We start from the raw sequence: 23,887 nt of genomic DNA, 5'->3' as shown, positions 1-23,887 counted from the left end.
CAACTCAACTGGGACTAGAAAGATCTAGAACTTCAGGGGGGCCACCTAGCACCCACTCCTATCCTCCAAAGAACATCTGAAGTGGCTCTACCCATGGGCAGCAAGATGGGCTCCCATGTGGGGAAGGGAGCTGTGGCTCACCGGGAAACACCTCGTTCAACTACAGACGTGCCCCTCTTCACGGGACACAGACAAATGAGAGGCAGTCCCCACCCCTCACCACAATCCCTGTCACCCCTGGTCTCATCCCGACTCTGTCTCTCACCAGCTCTGTGAGCCCTGGTTCTTCATCTGCAAAATGAGGGTACTCCTTGTGGCAGGCAGACCCGAGGTCCCCCGGGGATGTTTAGGAACTGGCCAGGTGTGCAAGCTGAAGGCATTTGGGGAGGAACGTGGCGAGGAGGTGGACAGAGGAAGGAGAGATGGGGCAGCCGCCACGAGGAGAGGACCCTGGGAAAAGGGCATCGATGGTTCAGGGGGCAGAATGGGCTGGGTCTTGGTGAGGTAATAAACGACCCCTCCTCTCAGGACTCCAAACAACAAAGCATCCTTTCTTTTTTTTTTTCTTCCAATTTTATTGAGATATAATCAACATACAACATTGTATTAGTTTAGGGTGTACAACTTTATGATTTGATACATGTATAGATTGTATCAAAAAATAATCACCACAATAAGTTTAGTTCCCATCTGTCACCTCATATAGGTAGAAATTGTTTCTCTTATGATGACAACTTTTAAGATCTACTCACTTAGCAACTTTCAAATGTACAACACACTCTTGTTAACTATAAAGTCACCATGTACTTGATATTCCCAGAAAAGAGTTGTTTCTTGCACACACCTGTGTCCGTGGAGGGCTGGCAGGGGGCAACGCTTAGGGACCCAGGTTGTTAGAGAATCGACCATCTCGAACATGGTGCATCTGAAGCCAGAGGAAAAGAGCTTTGGAGGGTCTCACAATGGCCACGGAATGCTCAGGCCTGAAATGGGACACAAATCCCTTCCACCCTCCGAGTCCCTGGCCACAACTAATCCCATAGCCTCGCCTCCCCCAAGGGAGTTAGGAAGGGCCATCCCATCATCCACCAGGGAGGCCTGGAGAATGGCCATGCCCAGGGGCTCTGGGGGAAGGTGGTTGCTCCACGTGCAGAGCAGTAACCTCCTCAGACGCCATTCTTCCCATGATCCACAGCGTCGACTGCACCCCTGGAACTGTGCAGCCCGGTGTCCCTGAGTCTTGTGCCCCGCAGAGAACCCGGTGACACTCAGGCTTCAGGCCACGTATTTCCTCCTGTGCGGGGCTCACTCAAGTTCAAGCTCTTCCCCACCTCTCCCTCATTCCTGCTCACTCACTTCACGGGGTGGGGAAGGAGGCGGGTGGCAGGACCAGGGCACGTTTATTTGTCAATAATCATAGTTATAAAAACATATCCACAGTAGTAATCACTTTTTATTGAGCAATTACAACGAGCCAGGCACAGTGCTAAATATTTGACATGGATAATTTCATTTCACACAAGCTTAGGTGGTAGGTACTATTATTATCCCCATTTTATAGATAAGAAGACTGAGGCCCAGAGACATTAAAAGACTTGGCCAGGTCACATGACTTATTACTAATGGGATTCAAAGCCAGGTGTAGATGTGTTTAACCACCAGCCTTTATAAGGAAGAACAGCATCATTTCTATTAACAGATCCTGTGTCCCCTTGAGTGTTTCCCATTTGACACAATGGCACTTTTCCTGTCCCACGTGATCAGTCACAGGCCTGATAAAATAAAAAATCTGGTATTGCAATGCACCAAACTCTGCCACCGGCTTGCTGGGTCTCAGTTTCTTTCTCTCCCTGAGCAGATGTCACGTGACCACAGAGTATTCTTGCCAAAAATGTTTAGCCAGAATCTCATCATGAGAGAAAAGACTGACCTAGAACACGGGACATTTTCAAGGCAACCGATCTGTCTCTTCAAAACAATTCTTCAAGAGTCAATGTCATGAAAGACACTAAAGAGCTGACAACCCCAAGGAAGGCATGACCCTGGACTGGATCGTGGGGGGAGTCCTCTGCAGAACCGGGCCGGAGATCACGGGGGAAATGTGCACCTGGACTGACAGTAAGGATATTTTGGGTCAGCGCGATAAGGATAACGTGGACTGTGTCCTTGCTTTTACTGGTGAAGTGTCATGGTGTCTGCAATTTACTCTCAAATGGTTCTGGAAAAAAATACAAGAGAAACGAAAGGAACAACAATTACCAACGTGGGACCCAAGGGAAGGGGGTACAGCGTTCACCAGGCCGTTCTTTTCAGCTTTTTGGAAGGTCAGAAATTCTTTCAAAATAAAAAAGGAGGAAGAGGAGAGAGGCGAGGCCAGGAAAGGGAGCTGGACAAGTCTGCTATGTCACAGCCCCTCCAGTGTGAGTCTGGGACCCTGTACTCTCTGCTAGGAATGCCAAGCCCCACAGACTGGAGGCTTAACCCATCAAAATTTATCTTCTCAGGGTTCTGAAGCCTGGATCCAAGGCAGCAGGTTCTGGTTTCTTCTCCTTGGCTTGCCAGTTTCCCGTTGTGTCCTCACGTGATCTTTCCTCTGCGCACGGGCCCCCCCTTATCTCTCTGTACATCTCTCCTCTTCCTATAAGGACACCAGTCAGATTAGATTAGGGCCCATCCTAATGGCCTCCTTTTAACTCCTTTCATCTCCAAACACAGTCACATTCTGAGGTGCTGGGGGTTCGGACTTCAACACACGAATTTGCAGGGGGGACACAATTCTGCCCATAACAGACCCTAAGGCTACCGTGAGCTTCACCCCAAACTCCACAGGGGCACAGAGAGGCCTTTTCAGCCAATTTTGTTTCTACTTCTTGCAGAGCCGGAGACTGAGCTCCGGCAGGAGCAGACTGCTGCAGGCATCTGCTGGGAGACGGAGGGAGGAGGAGTTCCTCATTCACCTTCCACACCACCAACCTTCCCATCCATTCCTTGCCACCTCCCCCACCACCCTACTCCATCCCCCCCGACAACACACACACACACAGACACTGACACCCAGCTGCCCAGCCAGCTGCTCAGGGGCAAAGTCGTGCCAAGCAACCTGTGACAAGGCCCTTCCCTACCCTGGGTGTCCCAGTGTCACTTGTTCCTTCCTTAAGGGGTGAGTCCCAGACCCCTCCCAGCCTTGCAGGACACTGAGGAGCTCCTTTCTCCTGACTGTCGCTCAAAAAAGCTAAAGCCAACCCCTCTCCCCCTGCCCCAATGATAAAAGTCACATTTACTATAGAAAATGTGGGAAACATTCAGTTTCCAAAAGCAATAAAAACTAATCATTTACTTTTACCTAAAATTAGGTAAAAGATTCCAGAAGCCTTAAAAATATTTCCACACTTTGACCCAGGTATTTTGCTCTTGGGTTTCTATCTAAACTCACAATCAAAAATGCAGGAAACCCTTTTTGCCTGAAGAGGTTTCTTTTGTTGTTATTTACAATGATGTGTAACCCAGTGTGCCTCCCTGGCACCCCAAGAATTATGTGGGAACGCCCTGTCTTTCAATTTTCAACTGCAAGGGCTGCAGCCCAGCCCACCCACCAGGGCACCTCTTGTTGCAGGGAGCTCACAGTCTCGCCGGCCGCCCCTGGCTCCCAGTTCCTGCTTCAGAAACCTCCTCCATCGCTTCTCCAGAAGCCTGTTCCTGCATTCCCACAAAGAGCCCTGCCCCAGCCTTTTGTGACCGGCAGATTTTGACTGAGGATTTGGATGGTAGAGAACGACAGCGCACGGAGCACAGGCAGCTCCGTGAACTTTAACACTGGCCACCTCCGTCTGCAAGGCCCCCCCGGCCATTCACCCCCGGGGAATTTCTTCCGGACGGTTCTCAAGCTAGACCCCCAGGGCTGCAGTCTGACTTCCATGGCCGACTTTCCAGGTCTGCAGGCAGCCCCTGGTCTCCGAAGCCCCTCCTTCCTCACCCTCTTTCTTTTGCTTCACTTTTCCTTCCAGACCTTGGGGGGTGGGGGGGAGGAGGCAGGCAAAGTATTTTCAGAAATAAAAAAGGCAATTCTCTGACACGAACTATGCCCCTCTCCTAGTGTGTGAAATCCACTGAGGTTATTTTTTGTTTTTTATTTGTTTTAAATACTCATCCTTTTTAAACAGAAAAAAAAAAAGAAAGAAATCCAAAAGTTTCACAGTAGTGGCTGGGCATTTTGTGCAGCCTTTGAAATGATGCTTACAAGGGGCTTGTGATAATTTGGAAAAACGGTTAAGTAAAAGAAAAAAAAGATACAAAATAGACATGATCACAACCGTATAGAATTTGCCCAGAAAAAGACTAAAGAAAAACACCTATTTCTTAAGCTGTGTTCATGTTATCATTACTCTTTACACATAATCATGTTCTATACTTACTCCATTGTAAGGATTATATAGTTTACCATTTTTTAAATCCTAAGAAATGCACTAGAATGTTAACAATAGTTGTCTGCAGGTGTGGGACTATAGATTTAAATGTCCTACAGTGGCCATGGAGTATTTTCATTACTGGGATAAAAATGGATTATTTAAAACATTTATTTAAAAGTCAAGGATGATAACAGACCCATGGAATGTCACTGAATGAAGGGAACTTATCTCTGTCCCTCAGTTTTCGGATGGGGAAACTGAGGCTCCAGGGAGACACAGAGTGTTTGTGGAATTAGGCTGAAGGATATCACCCAAGGACTTTCCCCGGGCGGGCGCTACGGCATGTGCCACGCTGCCGGTGAGGCTGAACCGCGGCGTCACTCGCTCAAGGTCATTTGTTAAGGGACCCAGCGGTGTCTGCCACTCCTGGGCTCCCTTAAGCCTCCCAACAGCCCTGCACGTGGGCGCTGGGTTGACCGGCTGTTGGAGCTCCGAGAGGCGAGGAGAGAGGGGTGGGGACGTGCAGAGAACGAGCACACTGCCGCCCCCCCGAGGAGCGCCTGCTCATTCTGGCCGCCCGGCCCTGCTGAGTAATCACGTCCCCAGCGCGTGGCTGCGCCTTTCCTGCTGAGTCACGGTCCCTGGCAGCTTTTTGCTGAGTCACGATCCCGAGGTCTATTTTCGCTGAATCACGGTTCCAGCTGCTGAGGTTTAATCCCTTGGGGCAAAGTCCTGGCTGCCCGGGTCGGGGAGGCGGCGAGGCCCCGGAGCCGGCAAGTCCTGGCTGGCGGCTGGATCCAGCCGAGCCAGGCTCCCCGCTCCTCCCTTCTCCCCTTCTCTGTTTTAGGGAACTCAGATTTCTCAACGGCCTCCGGCAGGCCCGGCGCTGTGCTGGGGGCTTCACACTTGTAAATCGCAGAGCCCAGTGGGGTCCGCGCTACGGTCCCATCGAGGTCGGAATCTACTCAAACGCAGGGACACCTGCAGAACAGCCGGCGTAGTTTCCCGTAACGACAGGGTCATGAAACACAGAGGCCCCGTGGAGCAAAGAAGCACAGCGACTAAATGCAACGCAGGATTTGGTTGGAGGAGGGAAAGGGCTCAAAAGGAGCAATTATTGGGGCCATTGTTAAAATTTGAATATAGGCTTTGTATAATGGATTTGCAGTGGAGTCAAATTCCTGATGTTTATCATTGTCCTGTGTTTACAAGATCCTGTCCTCAGGGAATAATACATGCTAAAGGGTATAGGGGTAAAAGGGCCCGATGTCTGCAACTTACTCCCAGGAGCCAGAAAAAAAATGTATATACAAACAAAGAAGTATATACGTGTGTGTATATATAAGGAGAGAGAGATAGAGAATGAATAAAACAAATGTGATAAAATACTAACAACTGATGAATGTAGATGAAGATATTTACAGAAATATTTTCTAGCAACTTTTCTGGACATTTGAAATTATTTCAAAGAAGTTTACTTTTTGAGAAAAAAAATAAAGATGAGGAACATGAGGTCCAAAACTCCGGATTGAGAGTAAGGTTTGTCAGGTGTTGGTGATCCCACCCTACTCGGAACCCTCCAGAAGTTTCTAGATAGGTAAAGGTGGAATTTGGAAGGGGGAACTGGATGCCTGTCTCTGACCAAACATGGCAGCTAAGGCTCACCGCAGGCTTCCGCTGTGCCAGGCCCATCCGCCTTCTTACGTATAGTCCACTGATTTCGTCCCCACCACATCCCCTTAGGCCAGTGCTGTCAGTACTTCTCGTTTTGTCAGATGAGGAAATAACAGCTCAGAGGGGGTCAAGTGTACACATGTGGTAAGTCATGGATCCTGGATTGGACTGTGATCCTATTGCTTGGAGTTCATTGCTTTAACCAGTCTACACTGCTGGAAGTGCCTCGATCAGGCCGAACCAGGTCTGGGAGCCAGACTCAGGCTCTAGATTGGCCAGGCTGTCCTAGCAGTGTGAGCCCGCAAAGACTGGACTGCTGCCTGGTCTGGTTGTAGGTCTTCAGTCCCTGGACCTGCCCTAATGGGGGCTGGACAATGTCTGAGAAAGATGTTGCTCTTTCTACACCCCTCACTGTCTCAGGCCCAGGGTCCCTGGACAGCTGACTGTTGTAGAACCTGAGTGTGCTTTAGAGCCAGACACACCTGGGAATTTCACGCTGCTAAGCCTCGTTCGTTACACATGTGGTGACTGCCTGCCTTGTGCCAGGCTCCGGACGTAGGAGGGTGAGTCCCACATGGTCCTTGCTTTGTGCAAAGAGCTCACCGTCTGGGTGGGGGCAGCTGGGGCTCTGGGAGCCCAGTGAAGGCCCCATAAGGTGAGGGAAAGAACTTCAGGAAAGCCTGGGCTGTTTGTTTTACAGCTTTATTGAGATATAATTGACATACACTAAACTACCTATTTATAAAGTATACAACTTGAACCATCTCCACAATCAAGATCATGAACTTATTCATCACTCCCAGAACTTTCCTCCTTGCCCTTTGTAATCCCCCCTCCAACTAGGTAACCACCGATCTGATTAGATTAGCTTGCATTTTCTAGAATTTTATATAATTCCATATACATTTTATATATAATTTATACATAAACGGAATTACACTCTTTTTTTTGGTCTGGCATAATCATCTTGAGATTCATTCATGTTGTTGAGATTCATTCATGTCGTTTCGTGGATGGATGGTTCGTTCCTTTTTATTGCTGAGTATCCAGTGAATGTTTATACCACGATTTGTTTATCCATTCACCTGTCAATGGATATACGGGTTGTTTCCATTTGGGACTGTTGTAAATAAACCCACTGTGAACATTCGTGTACAAGTCTTCGTGTGTGCTTGCATTTCTCATAGGTAAATACCTAGGAGTGGGAGGCTGGGTTGTACGGTAGGTGGACGTTTAGCCTGTTAAGAAATTGCCAAACTGTTTTCCAAAGTGGTTGTATTGTAGGGGAAGGACAAAACCTTTTCCCTCTACCCTCCTAGGTTCTCCAGCTGGGGCCCTGGAAATTAAACAGACAGAAGACAAGTTAACAAGAGAAAAACAGATTTATTAACACAGGCAGCGCGCACACACGGGAGAAACTCAGTGATGAACAACTCAATGGAATGGTTAGAACTGGGACTTATACAGCATCTTAACAAAGAAAGAAATTTGTAGAGATGTGACAAGACAAAGGAAAAGGGGGTTAGGCTTTTAGGGGCAGCAAGCTGTGGGAAGGGAAATATATGGGGGAGACTAAGGGAAGATAAGGGTTAACTTGATAAGGCTTGTTATGCAAATTCCTCTGGGTGCCATCTCTGGAAGGATAGGAGTCAGAGTTGTCTCAGGTGATTAAGTCAAAGGCTGCTTTTAGGCAAATGAGGAAGGCAGAGAGTGTTTTTCTTGGCATCTGCTGATTCTCAATTGTCTTCAGCTCAAAATAACCCTCACACCACAAGTGGCATATTTTGGAGTGGCATACTCAGACCTCCCATGGTTCCATTTTATGTTCCCACCAACAGTAAATGAGCGTTCTTGTCGCTCCACATTCTCAACAGTAGGAATAGTCGGTCTTTTTCATATGCGCTGTTTGAATAGGTGTGCAGTGGTATCTCCTTGTGGTTTAATTTGCATTTCCCTAATAACCTATGAGGTGGAACATCTTTTCATGAGCTTAGTTAGCATCTATATATCTTCTTTGGTGAATTGTCTATTCAAACTTTTTATCCATTTTTTAATTCATTTATTTGCCTTCTTATTACTGAATTGCATGAGCTCTTTACATATTCTGGAAAAAAGTCCTTTGTTGGATATATGTTTGCAAATACTGTCTCCTAGTCTCTGACTTGCCTCTTATTTTTTGTCACAGTGTCTTTTAAAGAGCAAAAGTTTTAAATTTTGATCAAGTCCCATTGGTTGATTTTTTTTTCTTTATATTTTCTGCTTTTTGTGTTGTATTTGAGAAATCTTTGCCAACTCTAAGGTCACTGAGGTTTTCTTTTATGATTTATTCCATATGTTTTATGGGTTTAGCTCTTTCATTGAGGTCTATAATCCGTTTCTGGGCCGAGTCTTGAAAGATGACTAGCTTGGCAAAAGGGCCAAAGAGGGTACTCTAGGCAGGAGGGACCACCTGAGCAAAGGCCCAGAGGGATGTGTGCCTTGATAGTTGGGGTATGTGTGAGGGGTTGGTATTTCTGAGACTGGCACACATGGTGTGAGAGAGAAAGTGGGGTGAGATCCTCCGGCTGAAGAGGTGGCCAGGGTCAAGGACAGAGGGCCAGGTGTGGCAGGCTAAAGAACTTGCACTTTATCCCAAGGGCAGTAGGGAGCTATTGAATGTTGTTGACCAGGGGAGTGGTGCGGTCACCTCAGTTGCCTTATCAGCAAAATCAGGGGCAGGAGGAGGAGTACAGGAGATAAGGCATGGAAAGGTGTTCCATCAGGCTGGCTCTCTTCTGTTCTTCTGTGGGAGAGCCCCTAGCCGTCCCAGGAGTTCAAGATAAGCATCCCATATTAAATGCTAACATTTCCTAGTGACTGCTTGTCCTACTGCTTTGGGGAGCTCTTTTATTAGGGATGTTCGTCTTTTGTCTGTTACACGTGTGGCAAACATTTTCTCCCCGTCTGTCGCTGAGGTTTCATCCTCATTTATGGGATCTCGTGCCACCCAGAAAGCGTCAGTGTTTTCCAGTCCAGTCTGAGGATGTGTGTTATGATTTGGGCTTGTCTGCCCTGCTGAGAAACACTGTGCTCCCTTCTGGCTGCCCATCACCCCTGCCCATCCCCACCCGCTGGGTCAAGGGCATGTTCTCTTGGGTCTGTGTGGGGTGTGGGTGCGGTCAGGACCCCCTGTGTGACCCTGTTTACCTAGATGCCCCATGCTTGAGGACACCCAGGCGGGGTCTCCGGAGTCTCCTGGAGCATGGTCCAGCAGAGGTAAGAGATTCCCCCACGCTCCCCGCCCCAGCTCAGCTGGGGCCTCGCCTCTGTTTCCACTATTAGAAGCTTGGGAGCCCCAGCCTTGGCCCCCTCCCTGCAGCCCAAACCACTTCTGTTTTCCAGGCAGGCGGGTGGGTGGTGCCTGCGGAGTGCTGAGTCCTGATTTCCACATTTCCGACTGCAGCTGCGTTTCTGCTGTGTCACGGTTGGGAGGGGGACTCGCAGAGACAGAGAGGAGGAGGAATTTGCTGAGTCACCAGCTGCTTCCTCAGCCTCCCTCTGGGTGGTTGATGAGGGGGCGGCTTTCACAGCAGGCAGGAGGAAGTGAAACTTCTAGAAAAGGGCAGAAGTCTCCTGTGTATCTCTAAGTCTGCACGCTGTTGGCAAAGCTCTGTCCCGTACGTCTCAAAATTGATTTGTTCAAGACCGGGCTACCGAGCTTCCCCCATCGCAGTAAAGTGGCAATTCCACCTTCCCAGGGGGTTGGACCCAAAACTGTGGCGCTGTCCTGGACTCCTCTTCTCTCTCACATCTCACTCCTGTTGTTTGGAAATTCTTGATGGCTTTGCCTTTAAAATATGGATGTTCTAGGCTGCTTCTCGCCCTGTCCTGTCCAAGCCACCGTCATCTCTCCCCTGGATTACTGCAGAGGCCGCCTTCTGCCCTTGGCCTTCTGCAGTCCAGCCTCACCCTCGGCAACCACAGTCACCGAGCCCAGGAAAACCCACGTGAGAGCCCGTCAGCGCTCCCTCCAAACCGTGCAGTCTCCCCATCTCACAAAAGGCCCTTGCAACAGCCTGCGGGCCCTGTGGGGGCTCTGTCCCCATCTCTCCCTGCTCTGATCTCCCGCCCGCCCCTCCCTCCCTGCTCCAGCCGCAGTGCCCTCCATGCTGCTGCCCGTCCATGCCGGGTTTATCCACCTGGGGCCTTGGCCCTGTCTTTTCCCTGCTGCCTGAGACAAGACTCCTCCCACACCTCCCAGCCTGTGAGGTCCGCCCTACCTGACTCGGATTTAACATTACGATCATTGAGTCCTTCTCACACATGGCATCTCTCTGACTTCTCCTGCCAGGTCTCTTTTGCCTCCAGCCAGGGAAAGCTCTCTACTTTTAAGGGCTCGTGAGCCTAGGCTCGGCCCACCCAGGGGATCCAGGCTGATCTCCCTGCTTCATGGTCTGTAACCTTAATTACATCGGGAAAGTGTAATTAACCTATTCAATGGTAGCATAACATGTTCCCAGGTTCTAGGTATTGGGGCACGCACATTTTGGGGGGGGCATGATTTTCTCCACCGTGGATAAATTCCCACCTCCTAGGTTTGCTGAGGAGGAAATGAGACCGTGCTTGGGAGCATTCTTGGCTCAGAGCAGACCCCAGTGTTTCTTTCTAATTCCACCCACGTTCATCTTCTGTGCCCCTGTTCCCTTTCTGGAGCGTTTTCTCACGCCCCAGACATCCTCCATTAGGATCCTGAGCACGCATGCTCCGTCACGGTGGGCTTCTAGCCTCTTCAGCGTGGTATCTCCAGGGCTCATGCAGAACTCACCCATTCTAGCTGCTCAAGCATTTGAGTCTGAAAGGAAGGCCCAGAGAAGAGGGTGGTGGGTCCCTGACAGAATAAAACTTTAATGGTGGAAGGCCAGACATCACGCTGGGAGACGGCAGAAGAGAGTCGTTGAGGGAGCACCCCCGGGACCTCTCTATCCATCCTTCTCCTGCTTCCCGAAGTGGAGGCTCTGCCCCAGGGATGAGCAAGACAGACTCTGAGTTGGGGGGGTATCCCTTCCCTATGGCTGTTCTGACATACCACAAACATAGTAGCTTAAAACAACACAAATTTATTCTCTGGAGTTCTAGAGGTCAGAGTCCTGAAATGGGCCCGCAGGGCTGCATTCCTTCCGGAGTTCTAGGGGAGAATCCACTTCTTGGCTTTTTCCAGCTTGTGGAGGCCACCTGCTTTCCTTGTCTCGTGGCCCCTAACTCCATCTTCAAAGCCAGCAGCACAGCATCTCTCAATCTCTCTCTCTGTTCTGCTTCCCTTGTCACATCACCTTCTGTATCCGTAACCCTCCAGCCTCCCTCTTAGAAGGGCTTTTGTGATTACATTAGGCCCCCATGAGGATAATCTAGGATCATCTTGTCATCTCGAGATCCTTAACTTAATCACACTGCAAATCCCTTTTTCCGTGTAAAGTAAGTTATTCACAGGTTCTGCGATGAGGACGTGGACATCCTTGGGGGACCATTATTCAGCCTGCCACAGGAGGAGAAAGAATACCATTTGGATCATTCCTGTTACTGGAGGACAGGAAAGGGGAAGTCAGGAAGCTGACTCAGCATGGGGTACAGCCGAAAGCTCAACACTGGGACAGAGGAGAGGACCAGATCAGCTCTGACCTGGCCTCCTCCGCCCTGGGGTTGTGCATGTGTGGGGTCCGTTCTAGCCAAGTCTGGGGCTCCCAGGTGGAATGAGGAGCAAGCCTGGACTGGGAACCAGCAACCCTTGGTCACTGAAGGTTCTGTGTCCAGTAGGGGCACAGTCTGGACAAGTCACTCTCTCTTGGGACCTGTGCTCCACACTGTGTTAAATAAGAAGGAGTCAGATCACATGAACTCCACTTTCTGGGGTTCCTGAGTCAACAGGCTCTGGATCTGCAGATGGGAAGCTTTCAGATCTTCACACTCTTCTCCCCTAAACTCCTGGAGGACAGACTGGCCCCTCGGTGAGAGGGCAGGTAGCGTGGGGGTCAGCAGCACAGGCTCTGGCTTCAGAGTGCCATGGTTGGAATCCTGGCTCTGCCATCACCAGCTGTGTGACGTGGGAAAACTACTTAACCTCTCTGTGCTTCAGTGTTTATGTGGACAAAATGGAGTTGGAAAATGACACCTTGCAAGGCTGTTGTCAGGATTAAATGAGATCCTGCACATAGTAAGTGCTCAATAAAGGCTGGCTAAGATTGCAATTCGTAATTGTAGCTTGGTTCCAGCCCTTTCTGGCAATCTAGCAATGTTATCATCTCGTGGCAGACGTTGTGGCATCTACAGTCACGCACCACGTAAAGTTTCCATCAACGACGGACCACATATATGACGGTGGTCCTGTAAGATCAGTACCATGTGGCCTAGGTGTGTAGTGGGCTGTACCATCTAGATTTGCATAAGTACACTCTGTGACGTTCACACGACAACGACACCCCTAACGATGCATTTCTCGGAACGTGTCCCCCTTGTTAAGTGACACATGACTGTATTCGTTCATTGATTCATTCAATCAGTATTGATTGTCTGCTACCTGCCAGGCACAGTTCCAGGCTCTGTGGATTTACGAAGCAAAGCAGACAAGGTCTCTGCCCTGCTGGAGCTTACATTCTGATGATGGCATTGGTTTCTAATAGTCCTTGTTTCTGGAAAGTTCTTGGCAGCTCTTTTTGGAATCATATAGCAGCTACAGTTCTGACCTCTGTGTGTCTTGTAAAGCAGTAGAGGCTAGTTTTCCAAGACGGCCTTGGAGGTCCCTCTGGGCTGTCGTGGGAACAGCCACGTTCCTTGTCTCGCCCTCTGCTGCATTCTGGGAAATGATTCCCCACCCTGAAGTTTTTGTGCCAGACTGCCTGGATTCTAACCCTTATCTTAGCCTCTCTGCCTCAGTTTCCTCATTTGCAAAATGGGGATAATAATTGTACCACCCTTATGGCGTCATTATCAGGATCAAAGGAGTTCATACTTGTCAGTGCTTGGAATAGGATCTGGTGCACAGTAGGTGCTCCGTGAATATTCAAGTTAGTACTGTTATCATTGTTCATAGAAGCAGGAGGCGGTGATACAGTTTATACCAAGGGCTCCCCTCCTCGGCATAGCCCTCTAACCAGAAGGCTTGCAAGCCCCAGGTCGCTGGATTGATTTGGTGACTGAAAGTCAGGTAAGTGACCCTGGAAGAGGAGGGATCATGGGCTAGCACTCTGGCCTCTGATTGGACGGATCCACTGCCCACCTGTACCTGGTTCACCCAGCCTGTTTCCCAGCATCAGAGACTCCTAGGATGCATGGGTGGAAGGGGCCACAGGCCTCAGCCACCCCAGCCCTCACTGGGGAATCCATGCTTGACAGGCTGTCCTCAAGCCTGTACTTGCATTCCTCCCGAGGTGGGGCACTTGCTCCCTCCGTTTCCAAATGACTTCCTTGCCCTGAGCCAAAAGTCACCTCTTTTCTGTTTTAATTTAGAATGCAGGATTGTGGCATGGGGAAGGGACTTCAGGAATCATCAGTCCACTTGTTTTGCCATCTGGTTCACCCAGTGACCTGATCCTCCGTCCCCCTGAATTAATTCAACAGTTCAGCAAGGGGCAGCTCTGTTCCCAGCCTGGATCGGTGTTGGGGACGAGATGAGTCAGACCTGACAGCCCTGGAAGGGCGCCCTGAGCATGCAGACAGGGAGGTGGTTCGTATGACAAGCGTCACTGTCAAGTTGTGTACCAAGTGCTAAGAGAACCTGGAGGAGGCAGGCAGCATCCCCAACTCACTCTGGGGTTTGGGTTCTGGTTTCCTGCTGTATGTGTGACCGTGGGCATGTCACTTCATCCCCCGGGGTCTCAGTTTCCCCATCTGTAGAATGGGAGTGATCCACCCCACAGGACAGCTGTAGGGATGGACCATGAAAACAGTACAGTGTCTAGCCTTTAGTAGGTGCTCAAAAAACAGGTCCTAAACGTACATGAAAGGGACAGGTGAGGGGGCAGGCTGTCAGCTGAGGGTCCCAGGAGGAGGTGATATTTAGGGAGCAGGCTCCCAGGGCCGGGGAGGAGGAGACTGCAGGCGGGGGCTGGGTATGGTCAGTCCCTGGAGTTGCCCACCCACCTCCTGCTCTGAGAAGTACGTCTCCCAGCCCTCTGGATCCTTTCAGATTCCTGGGTGCTCAAGTCCCAGCCCGGCGTGGGGAGCTCTGAAAAGGGCAAAATCACAGCTGCTCAGGTTTCCAGAAGAGTTTTTGTAACGTCCTGTTCTAAACTGCTTTGTTTTTCAAGGGTCATATGACCGCTGCTCCCCCACCCCCGGGGGCGGGCGGGGCGCGCGGGCGGCGCGGGTGTTGCAACGTGGGGGCGGCGAGCAGGAGCCGCCGGGGGCCGCGGCCACGTGACGCGGCCCGGGGATAAATGGACGGCGCGGCCGGGCTGGGCACCGCCGCTCTCCGCCTCCTCCTGCCGGTGCCGAGACGTCGGAGCCGCCCCGAGCCAGCCGAGCCGAGCGCCGCCCGCCGATGGAGCGCCCGCAGCCCCACAGGCAAGCGGGGACGGCCTGTCCCGCCCGGCCCAGTCCCTCCCGCCACAGCCGGGAGGCGACCGCGCTGGGCGGCCACGCGCTGGGGCCGTGGAGTCAGGGGGAGCCGGTTCCAGCCCTGCCCGGGCCGGTGGGGTAGTTAGAGGGGTGGAAGGTGGTCCCCATGCCTGGCGCCCTGGCGTGGGGTGGGCGACCCGATGGCAGTGTCGCCGTGGTATCCAACTTTGTTTTGGATATTGGACTTCTGAGTGCGCTTGGTAGGTGCTCTCCATCTAGGATCCTGGGGCTCCCGGGCCGGGGTGGGAGGCCGGAGATCTCTCACTAGAGCCCCCTCTTGGCCGCGGCCGCCCCTCACTGCTTGTCAAGCTGTCACTGTGGCTACGGTGTCCGCCTTTTACAGATGAGGATTGCACAGTTCAGGGAGGCAACACGCCCGAGGTCGCCGGGCTAGCAGATGTCAGAGCTGGGATTTGATCCTTGCTCTGTCCACCTCCGAGTCTGGCTCCTTCTCTTCTCCCAAGAATTTGATCAGCATGTACAGAAGAGGGGGCGATGTTTCTTTGAAAGGGGTGCCGGGGAGAAAGGAGAAATGGCAATTCTGTGGGAGGTGGATACCGACCGATGTGTGGCAGAAATACTCCCAGAAACAGACTTTTTCTTTGAGTAAAGCAGAGTTTTGCAGACTTTTTAACCCAAATCAGCGTAACATTATAAGGAGTTGTGAGATTTCTATCTGAAACCTCAACAAAGTAAATGAATGAAATCTGGGGTCTAAGAGCCGGTCGTTGAATATGAATGTTGGCCTTGCCGGCTGCTGCTTCTCCCTGAGCTGTGTGCCCGCTCCTCTCCTCCACTGAGAGTAACTGGGACCAGGATTTCCCCCTTGGGTTTGGAGACCATATTCCACATATTTTAATGACTGAAGAGTGTTGATGGGGCTGCGTGTTAAGGTGGTTGGGAGGTGGCCTGTGTGAGGCTGGAGGCTGGACTGACTTCTGCAGAGGAGCCTGCTAAAGCTCAAGTCTCTTGCGGGCCTGCCGACAGGCGAGTGGCACCCTCAGAATCTCAGCATTGGGAAGGACCCTGCTCATTGCCACCCTCCCTTGTTGACTCTCCGTCCCTTCCCTCTGCAGCATGTCCCAGGATTTGTCAGAGGCCGTGAAGGAGGCCACCAGAGAGGTACACAGCCAGGCGGAGAATTCTGAGTTCATGAAGAACTTTCAGAAGGGTCAGGTGACCCGAGAAGGCTTTAAGGTATGTGGCCTGGTGGGACCAGCCCTGGTGGGAGGGTATGACGTGTGTGGACATGCCCAGGGCTCAGGCCAGTGGTTTAAGGGGGGATTGGGACCAGGGCTGCTGAGGGGCCAGATGGGCATGTCCAAGGGAATCATTTTACAGATGATGACATTGAGGCTCAGAGAGGGGAAGTGACTTTCCCAAGGTAACACAGCAAATTCACAGCCTGCTATGTAGTGTTGTGGAGGAGCTGGGGCAGTAGTGCCATCGCTGAGCACCTAGTCTGTGCTGCGCATTTTACACATTTGCTGTCTAATCTGTGCCTCAACCTTGATATGGAAGATGAGAGAGGGAAGGCTCAGAGAGGTTAAGTAACTAACAAAAGGTCTCACAGCCAGTAAGTAAATGAGAAAGGCCAAAATCAAAGCAAGGCCCGTCTCATTTCAGAGCTTATGCTCCTGATCTGATTCTAAGCTGCCTCTGAAGGCAAAGGGTAGTGTGGGTTCCAGCCCGAGGACAACCATTTCTTAACAGTAAGGCTGTGGGAACCTCATCTGCCCTCCCTAAGGCACCTTTGCTCCGTCTGTGAAATGGAATTTCAACAGCTGGGTTTTTGTTAAGCACCCTCTTTATGCCAGGCACTGATTTTGCTATTTCCCAGCAGGGTTGTGAAATTCATGCAACTAGAAGGGAAGCACTTGACAACCAGGCGGGTGCTGGGTGTGAGGAAAGCCTTGCTCAGGGTGAACAGTGTGGGGGGGAAGCTGCATCCTGCGCCCTCCCTTCTGCAGTCTGGACCCTCCCCCACTCCCACCACGAGAGATGCTCCAGTGCCGGGAGACGTAACCTTCAGTTCTAGGGGGTCGGGGCCCTTGGCCGCGTCCTGTGGGTGCTGGGTCTAGGCCTTGCTCCCTCTTCCTCGTCTCCCTCCCTCCCTCAAAAAGATGACACACACCCAGTTGCTGTACTGTGGCCAGGGGCAGTGGGAGCAGGGAGGTGACGGCTGGAATATCCCCTCCTCAGCCACCCTAGACTTCGGATCTTGGCGCACGCAGATCCTCGAGAGCACCGAGGGCTCGGTTAGAGATGCCAATGGAGGTGGCATTTGTCACCACGGCCCCTGATTTCGCTGCTAATGCCCGATGCTCTACTGCCAGATCTTGCTTGACCTGCCCCCTTTGGGGTGTGGTCAGAGTATCCCCTTTTGCAGGGGAGGGAACCGAGGCTTGACTTGCAGAGTCACACAGACCTCAAACTGTCTTCCACTCTGGGTTGGGAAGCTGAGAACCAGAGAGGACAAGTGGCCTACCCATGGTCACACAGCTGAGGATTGGCTGAGCCAAGCTTAGACCAAGGTCTGTCACACTCAAAACCCCAGGCTGTTTTGTACCAGGCTGCCTGGTTTTCTGCCCCATTGAGAAATGGGGCTGCTGTGAAGGTTTACGACTCAGAAATAACCTGGAAGCGTCAGCTGGAACTTCTAGACTTTGTCCTCCTTCAGACTCAAACCAGAGTCTTAATGCGTGACTGGAGTTCCCCGGGCCAAGGGGCACTGGACCTGTCCCCTCAGCCACATCCAGAGCGGGTGGGGTTCAGAATGGGCTTTGGGGAAGGAGAGTCGTGCCCTGCAAATGGTCACCCGGAGGGCAAAAGCCAGAGGCACCTGGCATCTCCCGTAAGCACTTTCGCTCAGGGGCGCCCTTGCTCCAGAGCTGTGGCCCCCCAGCCATGCCTGGGCCTGACTCTCATTTCACTTGACCTCAGCGTCTCATGCAGCTTCTGAGCCTTAGTTTCCTTTTCTGTCAAGTGGGGATGGCAACACCCTGGTTGAGTTTCTGTAAGGATGAAGTTAGGCCGCATGCTTTAGCCAGCGGGTTCCAAGGGTTTGGCGCTCAGGAGATGCATGCTCGAGTTCTCCTCGCGTGACGCTCCTTCTGGCTGCCCGGTGGAGCGGCTGGAAGGGCCAGCGGAAGGTGCAGGGGAGGTGGTGAGGGCCTCTCTGAAGGCCGGAGGGAAGGGGCTGGATGGGGTTCTCACGCTCGGCCTCGGCCTGAGCTGCTGGCTCTGGTTTCAGCTGCTGATGGCCTCCCTGTACCACGTCTACGCGGCCCTGGAGGAGGAGATCGAGCACAACAAGCAGAACCCGGTCTACGCCCCCCTCTACTTCCCGGAGGAGCTGCACCGCAGGGCCGCCCTGGAGCAGGACATGGCCTTCTGGTACGGGCCCCGCTGGCAGGAGGTGATCCCCTACACGCAGGGCACCGGGAACTACGTGAGGCGACTACGAGAGGTCGGACACCTGGAACCCGAGCTGCTGGTGGCCCACGCCTACACCCGTTACCTGGGCGACCTGTCGGGGGGCCAGGTCCTCAAGAAGATCGCTCAGAAGGCCCTGGACCTGCCCGGCTCCGGCGAGGGTGTGGCCTTCTTCACCTTCCCCAACGTCGTCAGTGCCACCAAGTTTAAGCAGCTCTATCGCTCGCGCATGAACTCCCTGGAGATGACCCCCGAGGTCCGGCAGAGGGTGATCGAAGAGGTCAAGGCCTCGTTCCTGCTCAACATTCAGGTGAGGGTCCGGCAGTCCCAGGTGGCCACCCCCTCCCCCAGCTGCTCCTCCGGGGACATTTCTCCTCCCCCTCAGGGGAGGGGGCTGAGGGTCACGGTTAAGTGCAGGGACTCCGGAGCCAGGGTTCTGCTCTGCCACCTACTGGCTGGGTGATCTTGGGCAAATCCCTTAATCTCTCTGTACCTCAGTTTCCCCATCTGTAAGACGGGGATATAATAGCACCTACCTCTTAGAGTTGTTGTCAGGGTTAAGTGAGTTTATACCAGTAAAGTCTCCATCTCAGGGCCTGGCACAGGGTCAGGCCTCCATTGTTGGTTACTGTTACTGGGGCATGAGCATCGCAGTGGTAGCACTCTGACAATGCTCTGTGACAACATATAAGTTGTGTGTGCACTTGTGTGTGGCCAGGTTGGCACTGCAGGGGTTACAGGTGCCCCAGATGTGGCCTCTGCCTTCCTGGACCTCTCAGCGCAGCCCAGGATTCCGCCTCCCCAAATCCAGGGGGAAGGTGGGCTTTGAGCAGGGCCTTGAAGGATGGATTCTTGGGTGGAGCTGGGAGTGGGTGTTCCGAGTAGGGGTGAGGTTTCTTCTAACTTGGCTGTTGTAGAATCTTATCGCTCTCCACCTGCCTGAAGGCGCTATGGAGCCTGGGGCTCCTGGCTATGCCCCCGTCCACTGTTGCCAGCCCGGGACCTCAGAAGAGAGTGGTCCTGGCACTTGCTGTGGAGCAACGCCTCTCCCACGCATTCCCTTAAAAAGCAGCAACCACCAAAACCCAGTCAACCCTCCGAGGAGGTCTGTTCCTCTCTGAGACAGGCGTGTGCATCTTCTGTCTTTCAGCTGTTTGAGGAGTTGCAGGAGCTGCTGACACGGAACACCAAGGACCAGAGCTCCACGAAGGCACCAGGGCTCCACCGGCGGGAGGGCAGCAGGGCGCAAGGTGAGGGCCTCCCCGGGGGCGGTGTCTCCCTTGGGGTCTGTGGGAGGGGCCCGCGGCCCAGCTGTGTGTCTCCCGCGTCTCTTGACTCTCTGTTTTCTCAATGTTTTGAATGGAAAGTAGGGTGCAGGGAAGAGGGCCCGGGGTCAACCCCCAATGTGTGACCCTGGGAAGCCGTGTAACCTCTCCACACCTCAGTTTCCCCAACACTAAGATCAAGGGCGGTTGAGTTGGTTTCTCGTTCACTGGCTCAGAAGGGGAGACTTGCACACAAAGGACCTGGGAAGTCATGGGCAAAGCCCTGCCCTCGGTTAATTTAGGTTTTTTGGGGGGCCCTGTAATAGTTCCTAAGCAGAGATACCCTGATGTGGGGCAGGGAGACCAGGACTGTTGCTAGCTATTATTCCACCACGGAAGGCTAGGAAGACACATAACCTCTGAGTCTCGTCTCACGTGAGTCCCTGCCTCACATGCCTCAGAGAGCTATTGAGGCTGTGGCTGTGCTGGGAGAATATCTGGGAAACTTCCAGAAACACTAAAGTGCTCCACAAAATGCACCATCTCCCGTGGGCGGGAGTGTGGCTCTGGGAGTAGAGGAGGGGAGAGGGGTGAGTGAAGCTCAGCCGCCAGCTTGGCGGGTTACTTTAGGCCTTCGCTCCTGGTGCCACCCTACCCCACCTGGCCCTGTGTCTTTCCCACGTGTGCCAGGACCACATGGACCCCTCTGTTGGTGGGATTGTGCCCCGGAGCGTTGGAATGTGGCCAGTCCTGATGGGATTGGCCACCTGGTGGGCTGAGGGGACTTGGTCCTAATGCAGCAGTTCTCACAGTGTGGTCCCTTGGGGTACCCCTGGAGGGTACTTGCTCACAGTGTGGGCTGGCTGAAAATGGAAGGAGTGCACGGCTTGGAGCAGTAGTAAGCTCCCTGTCGTGGGAGGTATTCAAGCAGTGGCTGGGGGGCTACCTGTTGGTGTTCTAGCATTGAGTGGGGACTGTCCTGCTGTGTTTTTCTGTGACATTAGACACCCCACTTCTGTCCACCTGTTGCTGACACTGCCCCCCTTTCTCTTGCAGACTCTACTCCCACGGAGACCCCCGGGGGGAAGCTCCCTCTCAACATCCTCTCCCAGGTGCCGCTGGTCCGGTGGGTCCTCACACTCAGCTTTCTGGTGGCGACGGTGGCCGTGGGGCTCTACGCCATGTGAATGCCAGCGTGCTGCCTCCTGGGAGCCGTGAACTCTCACCAACGGAAGGCCTCTTTCTGGAGAGGGAGAATCTCTTGGCTGGCTTCCTTACCTTGGGCACGGGGGCTGTCGGGCCCCCACCCTCTCCCTGCGTCCCTCTCTCTCTGGAAAGCAAGGAGCCTGTGGTGGCTTCCCCAGCCAAAAGCGCAGCCAGCTGCATGATCTGAACTTTTGAAGCGGGCCGAGGGGTCCCGCCAGCCCCTCAGCATCCCCGTTCCTGCAGCAGAGCCCAGAAGACGTGGCCCACGGAGGCAGCTCTCCTCACCTCCAGATGCCCTGGGTTCACGGTCTCCTCGCTGATGTGCCGTGCCCGCTGTGCCCGCGGCCCATGGCAGTTTTTACATAAATGTGCAAAGATGTTGTGTCTCGTGTGTCTGTCTTGTTTTTGTTGGAGCCACTTTTTGTTCCCGGCTCAGCCTGAACTGGGGATTTTTGTTGTGTTCTCATGTTTTTATAGCAGGGTTGGGGTGGGTTTGGGGGGAGCGGGAGGGGGTGCAGAGGGAGGTGTTTAACAGCACTGTGGCCTTGGTCTCTAACTTGTGTGTGAAATAATAAAGGATACTGCCTGATAGTAACTCGGAGTGTTTTTCTTGGGCTCTGTTACCCTTGGGGAACAGACCTTCTCGTTGCTTGTTTCTTGACTGCCTGCTGGGGAGACGTGGTGAGGGTGCTGGTGGCAGGAGCTGGTTTTGGACCTTGTGCTCTGTTCTGAGAACGTTGGTGGGTGAGCTTTAAGCTGTTGGTGGGCGAATCTTTGTGGCAAACCCCGCTCGACGTGAGGCTCAGCTTTACCGAGGATGGGATTGCCCCGTGAGGCTGAAATGAGCAGATTCTGGGATAAAATTTGTGTGTCCCGCACGATAAATCTTAAAGACTTGAGATCCTGGGTTCAAATTCCCGTTCCTCCACATTGTAGCTCTGCCTTGGAGGTTAGTTATTAACTTCCCTGGGACTCAGTTCTGTCACCTGTAGCATGAACACAGTGAGACCCACTTCACCTGCTTGTTGTGAGAAGCAAATGAGATGCAGGTAAGATGCCAACCTCATACCACAAGAGCTCCTATTGTGAAACAATGGAGATCAGTTTTTTGTGAATTTTGCCTAGTGATTTTTTTTTTTTTTTTGAGGAAGATGGGCCCTGAGCTAGCATCTGTGCCCATCTTCCTCTATTTTGTATGTAGGACGACGCCACAGCATGGCTTGATGAGTGGTTTGTAGGTCCGTGCCCAGGATCCGAACCCGGGACCCCCGGGCTGCCAAAGTGGAGTGCGTGAACTTAACCACTACACCACTGGGCCAGCCCCTGCCAAGTGATTCTTGTCCTGTGAGAGTCACCTCTCCTCTGTCATCTCATTTAATCTTCACAGCAAACCTGACAGGGGTGTTACCACTCTGAGGGGCAGGAAGGATTTAACCCAGGTCTGTCCGGCCCTAAAACTCAAGCCTTTTCCATGAAGTCACGCAAGCCACTGAAACACTAAATATGCAGCCTCCCACTCTGGGAAAGTGAAACCCCTTACTGAAGGTGGAGTTGGGACAGCAGGGGACAAAGGGTTTCCTTATACCAGTAGGAAGCGAGGACCGGGAGTCAGGAGACCTTGATCCCCAGACTTGGCTTGGTCACTAAGTCTGGAAACTTGGATGTCACTTCAAGTCTTTGTTCATTGGCAAAGAGAACAATACGCCTGCCTCCCACAGCTGGTGGGAGGGCCCAGTGGTGACCAAACACCAGCGGATGTGGCATCGGAATCACTCGGGGAATTCGGGTCCCACCCCGGGAGGTTCTGACTCTGGAGCCCTTGACGGGACTCTGGAATTCTGTTCACGGAGAGCTTCCACCGTGCGGCCAGGTCCTGGGGCCACTTCAAGAGGTGATGGCCAGAGAGCAGGCTTCAGACAGCAGCCACAGCTCTCCCCACCTGGGCCCAGTTTCCAGAGCTTTCTGTGAATGGGGCATCCATATTCATTGTTAGTCGTGACAAAGAAAGGAAGGAAGGGGGCGGGCGAGAGAAACCATCTAGAATTCTACCAACAGGAAAATGGCCCAATAATTTATATCCTATTCCTACTACGGAAAACACAGCAGCTTGTTAAACAGAATGTGTTAAATCTGTCTCTCCGCTCAGGGGGACTTCCGTGAAGAAAATGAGCAAAGCCAGTTTCAGATTCATTTGATATAATTTTTACACACTGTAAAAATACACATAGTTTGAACACATAAATCTATGTTTGTGTGGATGTGACCAAGAGGGTAAAAAGTTCTTTCCAGTTTTTTGGGGGGTGGGAAGGGAAAAGAAGGGAGGGGAGATGATGTGGTCCCTGTTGCAGCTGGAGAATGCATCGAGTTTTGCCAAATCTTCTTGCTTTTCAAGCTAGGTTGGGGATCTGGTCATGAATTTTCACAAATTTTAAGCACTACCAGGTAATGCAAAATCTACAATAATAAAAAAAATCACCACTCGGATCTAAGAAAACATCCCTTGCGTCCCAAGTTTGGGACGATTTTGGTCCCAGAGGTGTTAGGGAGACCCGAGGTGACTTTTTTTCTGATAAACCTCCAACTTTTGGGCGAGTGTGTACCGGTAAGAGAACACGGGGCGGGGGTGCAGGGGGCTCACACTGCGCAAGCGCGTGCTTCTCTGAGGACTCATAGCTGCTTTTTTCTTTTTGTGAGGAAGATCAGCCCTGAGCTAACATCCATACTAATCCTCCTCTTTTTGCTGAGGACGACCCGCCTTGAGCTAAAATCTATTGCCAATCCTCCTCCTTTTTTTCCTGTTTTTTTCCCCAAAGCCCTAGTAGATAGTTGTATGTCATAGCTGCACATCCTTCTAGTTGCTGTAAGTGGGATGCAGCCTCAGGAGAAGCGGTGCCTCGTGGGCGCCCAGCGTCTGAACCAGGGCCGCCAGTAGCAGAGCGCCCGCACTTAACCGCTAAGCCACGGGCTGACCCCCATAGCTTCTGAACCCCGAGTTCTTACACCCCATGGCTCGGAAAGCGGCTACTTTACCCCAGTCCGCCCGCCCCGCCGCCATCTTCGCGCCCGCCCTGCCCCTTCCTCCCCTTTCAGAACTTTCGCGCCAAACCGGCCGACGCACAAAATGGAGCCCGGAAGGGGGCCAGGACTGACGTCAGGCGCCCCGCAGCCAATCCTCTTCAGCGGCCAGCCCGGGAGGCGGGGCTCGCGGGCTCAGAGCGGCCCAATCACTGGCCGCGCGGCCCCGGCGAACCAATGGGGGCGCAGCGGCCGCGGCGGGCGAAGGCGGGGTCTCGCTTTTCCCGCGAAAGTCGG

General features: G+C 52.6%; 1 protein-coding gene across 1 annotated transcript; it reads left to right on the top strand.

The window, feature by feature from the left end:
- Positions 1–14,503: 14,503 nt before the first annotated feature.
- Positions 14,504–21,022, top strand: HMOX1 (heme oxygenase 1). Its single transcript, XM_058568464.1, has 5 exons — positions 14,504–14,615; positions 15,746–15,866; positions 17,923–18,414; positions 19,255–19,354; positions 20,426–21,022. The coding sequence occupies exons 1-5, from the start codon at positions 14,593–14,595 to the stop codon at positions 20,554–20,556; spliced, it is 867 nt and encodes a 288-aa protein (XP_058424447.1). The 5' UTR covers positions 14,504–14,592; the 3' UTR covers positions 20,557–21,022.
- The last annotated feature ends 2,865 nt before the right edge of the window (positions 21,023–23,887 follow it).

Source organism: Diceros bicornis, chromosome 25, assembly GCF_020826845.1.
Source record: "Diceros bicornis minor isolate mBicDic1 chromosome 25, mDicBic1.mat.cur, whole genome shotgun sequence".
NCBI lineage: Eukaryota > Metazoa > Chordata > Mammalia > Perissodactyla > Rhinocerotidae > Diceros > Diceros bicornis.
Note: the sequence above shows the minus strand (reverse complement) of the source record. Positions and strands in the feature narration are given on the sequence as shown.

Excerpts from the sequence above, each read along its gene's own strand:
- HMOX1 (XM_058568464.1), top strand. The coding sequence starts at position 14,593 with ATGGAGCGCCCGCAGCCCCACAG. Across the intron at positions 15,867-17,922 it reads TGACCCGAGAAGGCTTTAAG|CTGCTGATGGCCTCCCTGTA; the intron begins GTATGTGGCCTG and ends CTCTGGTTTCAG. Across the intron at positions 19,355-20,425 it reads GGAGGGCAGCAGGGCGCAAG|ACTCTACTCCCACGGAGACC; the intron begins GTGAGGGCCTCC and ends TTTCTCTTGCAG.